Source organism: Postia placenta (genome assembly GCF_002117355.1).
Source record: "Postia placenta MAD-698-R-SB12 unplaced genomic scaffold POSPLAscaffold_5, whole genome shotgun sequence".
Lineage (NCBI taxonomy): Eukaryota > Fungi > Basidiomycota > Agaricomycetes > Polyporales > Adustoporiaceae > Rhodonia > Rhodonia placenta.
The window spans coordinates 1,099,256-1,104,012 of NW_020169836.1; the positions used below are offsets into that span (position 1 = coordinate 1,099,256).

At 52.2% G+C, this 4,757-nt stretch overlaps 2 protein-coding genes across 2 annotated transcripts; one reads left to right on the top strand and one right to left on the bottom strand.

The window, feature by feature from the left end:
- Positions 1–130: 130 nt before the first annotated feature.
- Positions 131–1,836, top strand: POSPLADRAFT_1140244 (hypothetical protein; the record flags this gene model as incomplete). Its single annotated transcript, XM_024485146.1, has 3 exons — positions 131–647; positions 1,045–1,266; positions 1,331–1,836. 3 exons carry the CDS (start codon positions 131–133, stop codon positions 1,834–1,836), a joined length of 1,245 nt encoding a protein of 414 aa, XP_024340227.1.
- A 946-nt stretch (positions 1,837–2,782) lies between these two features.
- On the bottom strand, positions 2,783–3,875 carry POSPLADRAFT_1033078 (hypothetical protein; the record flags this gene model as incomplete). Its single annotated transcript, XM_024476910.1, has 2 exons — positions 2,783–3,514; positions 3,570–3,875. 2 exons carry the CDS (start codon positions 3,873–3,875, stop codon positions 2,783–2,785), a joined length of 1,038 nt encoding a protein of 345 aa, XP_024340228.1.
- Between the last annotated feature and the right edge of the window lie 882 nt (positions 3,876–4,757).

A 4,757-nucleotide genomic window follows, 5' to 3' on the forward strand; every position in this document is an offset into this window, starting at 1 on the left:
CTTAGATATGTAGATGTACCCATATGCGGACGGATAAGTATGGATAAGTCCCTATACCCTTTGATATGTCCGCAGAAATAGCGGAAAAATTAGGTAAAATTAGGGAAACTGTGACAGAGAGTTCGAGAACATGATTGTCCGTTCGCAAACACTGGATTTGGAGGTCAGCAGGACGCTGGATATCCTCGTTGAAGCTGATTCAGCTGTCATGGACGACACATTTCTGAGAACTGTCGCGAAGCCGTGCCTTGCACAGAGTCCTCTGGATGCTGCGCTCCCAGCATGTCACCAAATCCTGAAGCATCATGCACATAGCATGGATGAATCGACAGATCCTCCAACCTTGAAGTGGTCCCCCGGCGAGCAGCATGCTCTCACTGTCGTCGCTCTGGCAGACATCTGTATTGATATGCTAGAGAGGTTGCTGCCATCCAATTCGCAATATCGCTTTGGAAGCCTCCACAAGGCCAAACCTATCCTTCGGTCTCTGACATATCTCGTCAGTGCATTTCCAGAAAACCAGGCTGCTATTGCGACTTGCGAGCGCGCGGCGGACATCACGAAACAGCTGCGCCTGCATTGGTCGTCTTGGACTCTCGAGGAAGAACGCTCAGCACGTATTTGCGAACTGTGTATCGATGCAACGGGTACGTTCTTGCCACCGATGAACTCCGCGGAAATCTCATCCACGATCCACATAGGTCCGTTTTTCATATACGTTGCGCGTCCTTGGCTGCAGAGTGTTGGCGTAAATGCTTCACTTGACGCCTTCTATAAAATATGGGAAAACATAATGTCTGATACTAGGTGATTGTGATCATTACAAATGGCTGATGCGATCTCTGCTGAGCATCGCCAGAGGTCCTAAAGCCGACGCATCTGGATTCGGTCCTTTCATCGCTGCGTTCAAGAACACCATCAGACTTCCAAGAATCGGATCAACGCGACATTCCAACGTCGAGCAGCATCAAGCCGTTTCATACTGACGTGGCGGCCAGACCGCGGTAGCACTCGGACACATAGCTATTGATGTGTTCTCTAAAGTTAGCAGAGAGTCGGCCCCTGACGAGGAGGACCGCACAAGGCATCAGAGGCGCATTCTCGAAACGATTAGGAGGCTATTGTTTGTCATCCCAATATCTGAACCCGCTGTTTATTGCCGGCTTGTCGGGCTGTTGCGCAGTACAGAGGTGACTCAGGAAGTGCGCGGCAAGATTTCGATGTATATCTGGCACTATGACGAACACTTCCATATCGGCGTCGCTCGTGAGGAAATCCTTTGATTGACCGCTCCATTTGCTGACGCACCCGCCGGGTACATCTGGTCTAGACATCATGATTCTACTCGAAACCATAAGCGACGGCTGTGAACGTATGAGTATCTCGGAGCTCCTGCGTATGTCCACCACTGCGCTGCGGAATTGCATGAGATTGCCTACCCAGGAGCGTGCTGGGCTTCGCGGGGAGATCCGCCGTGCCTTGTCCGCCCTTGCCGTCTACTTTAATTCAAGCACAGTCGAAGCATTTGCAGCAAAGATTACCGAGGCTCGCGGTTGGCTTACTGTCCAGACACTGTTCAATACCTGCGTGCCTATCGCGCAGTGGGATGCTGATACGTTCACGCCCCACGTCGTGGAGGCATTGGCACGGCTTGCATTGGGGTGTGCTCAGGCAGACCATTGGTTCGCCGAAATACAGGAGCGCGTAAAGACTCTGCGCGAGGTTATTGGCATCACATTGCCGGAGTGGTATGTATATGATTGCAGTATGAGTGAATTGGATCCAGGTCACATTCTATTTTTATTTAAGTTGTATAGCCTCCAGTCGGCTCAGTAAGGCCTTCGTTATGTATGGCTGTTCCATGCCTCACGCAGTCCTCGACAGCTCGGGACGCGACCGATGTGTGCCAGGCAATATGGCATACGTCAGAGAATGAATGCGCTATGGCCTGGGTGGGACGGTACCAGGTTTAGGACGAACGGGTTGCGACTACGAGTGTCTCCTCTGTAATAGTACCGGTTCTAGCTAAAGCCGTCGGTACAGACATTGCTCTTCCCGTCGTCGTCTCAGCCTCAGAGAAGACTCAGATACAAAACCTACATAGCATATGCATAGCTCGCGTTTACTGTGAAAATACGTTGCACAGTTAAACTTCGTTCAAGTTCCCATTTGTGGTCAGAATCACAATCTGCCACAATCAGGGCACTGACATCACCCTCGCGAATGTCATGCTGCAGCGGCCATGTTGCCTCGTTTGAGCACACATCGATCAAGAATATGACATTGACGAAGCGATTTTTGCGAGCCACTGTGGCATACAGTTGATAAAAATTGCTTGGAAGGTCACGGAAGACAACTACGGTGAGCACGACCACAACTAAAAACAAAGTAAGCTAGAGCACAGCAGAGTAGATATACGCTTACCGTCCAACCTTGCGGATGGATGATGTACAGAGTACAAGATAAGCCAAGACGAGAACGATGAGTTGAAATAGAGTCAGCGATGAGCGTGGTGAGGGGATGTAACAGTTGGCTGCATGCACTATTCAGTCTACGACAAGAAAACACACTCAGAGAAGAAACATCACCAGAGTATGCGCTGGCTTCGTTAGTATCAGATCCGAGTCGAGACGAGGAAGAGTTCAAGGTTAGATCCGAGAAGGTGTGGCAGTGAAACGAGGATGGTACCAATCACCGGTCATCTTGGGAGGAGTGTTGATTCTTGTGGATGGAGACGCCAGATCACGTTGCAAAAAAAAGAAAGAAAGCGAGAAAGCACAGCCTAGAATGCCAGTCCAACAGCACCAAAGTCGTCGAGAGAGCCATAGTGCAGGACCGAAACGCTTGAGCTGAACACAGGCTCGGGCTCCATAGTCTTGACCCCGACAGGCGGAACACGCAGGTCAGATGGCAGAGCCAACGAGAGCAGGAGATCGAGGTACGGCACTTCCGTCTTGACGCTCTCCGCGGAGTACACCGACGGAGCGTCCGGCATCCATGCCGAAGGAGAGTCCATCAAGCATACCGATGAGGAGTCTGTCGAGAAGACAGACTCGGTATCCGCGTCGCTGAGCGCAGGAGTAGATGTAGGAGACGATGAGCGCGAAGAGCACTCCGATGACATGGACATGTCAGCCTCCAGATCGTCCCAGACGTCGCACGTCAGCCTCGCCTTCGCGGCAACGATACACGCTTCGTCGTCGCCAGAGTTGAGTGCGTCGAAGAGCATGCTGTCGAGACTAGGACAGGACTCGGCCGAATAGATGCTGCTCGAAGACGGAGATACGTTGAATGTGCGCGAGACGGTGGACCACGAGTCGGCGATAGAGCGTGCACGAGGAGGTTCATAAGCAGACTGGAAGGTGTCAGCTATGGACGAGAAGCTGAGCTGCGTAGCCAGGTACAGGTCTTCGTACTGGACAGCGTCAGGAGCGGAAACGACATCATCTTGCGGGTGTGGGTCGAGCCGCACTGGAAGATCAAGCCCAGCCGCGGCAGGCCAACAATCGCTTGTCTGTACAACATGTCACAGATGAGCACGGCCTAAGGGTTTTCCAGCTTCGGCTTACCTCTTCCCCGAGAATAGAGTTGAGTGGAGCATATACATCCAGACCCGGGGCGCCAATGCTGGCGCTTGCTTTATGTTCATCGACGGACGCAGCCTCGGGGTCCTTGACCTCTGCCTCGCCAGCCGTAGAGACTTCGCGGCAATATCGCATCACTTGAATGACAGCCAGCGACCAGCCGAAAATGACAAGAGCCCCGACGAAGATCAAAACAAGGATCAGCCAGCGAGAACCAAGGCCGAAGTGAGAGCCAGAGACTAGAAGGCTAGGGTCGACCGAGACCACGCGAGAGGCGGGGAGCGGAGCCATGTATAGAGCTTGACGTAGCAGTGGTTGAGAGCAGGGTCGACGAGGCAGCCTGGGTTGGAGCTTATGCATGGCTACCTGGAGGCTGGCCATTGACTGCCAGCCGCGCTCTTGACCGGTGACCCACTTGCGTGGGGAATATTTCAGTCAGCCGCACCTCCAGACAAGTCGTTGAAGATGCGACTACACAGGTCATGTCTGTCAGTAGAAAATGTTCGTGACGGGGTGAAGGTCAGCCAGGTTGCTACTAGTCAAAATAGGGGGTTTTCTTCCGGCCATTCACGAAAACACAAGCGTGGCAGCAAGGCCGCTGTAAGCATTCCGTTTTCTCAAAGTCGTCACCTTCAGCATGGCATTGGTACCCACGTACGATGACATTAAGACTGCGCAGAAAATTCTGGTCTCACCTACGCTGGGACAAGTTGGTGTGGTGACTCCCGTATGAGGCTAGAGGCGCCCAACGGCTATCTCACACGCTCTATAAGCGCACTCTTCAAGTACGTGCTCGGGCCGGCCAGTGTCAATGCCACGTATGTCATCAATTTAGCATTGTTGGATACATCATCGATTCAAGGTAAACTCGATCTCAGATTACAAAGCGATTTGACATCCCTTTGGTCTACTAATTGCAAGCTGTTTATATTCCACGGTTGAGCAGCCGCCTTTGCCAGCGTCCGTGGAGACGTAAGTACCACGCAACACTTCAGGCTTCAAGCTTCAAGTACTAGGCGCATATTCAGCCGCACGGAGGGGGACCATACACGTGCGACATTCCATGTACGTCAGTGGGGTGCAATTGTTGAAATACAAATTCGGCTTTGGGGTTTCTTGTGCGATCGCTTTTTACCTGACCAGCGGAATTTAGCACAATCATGGCGGGAAATC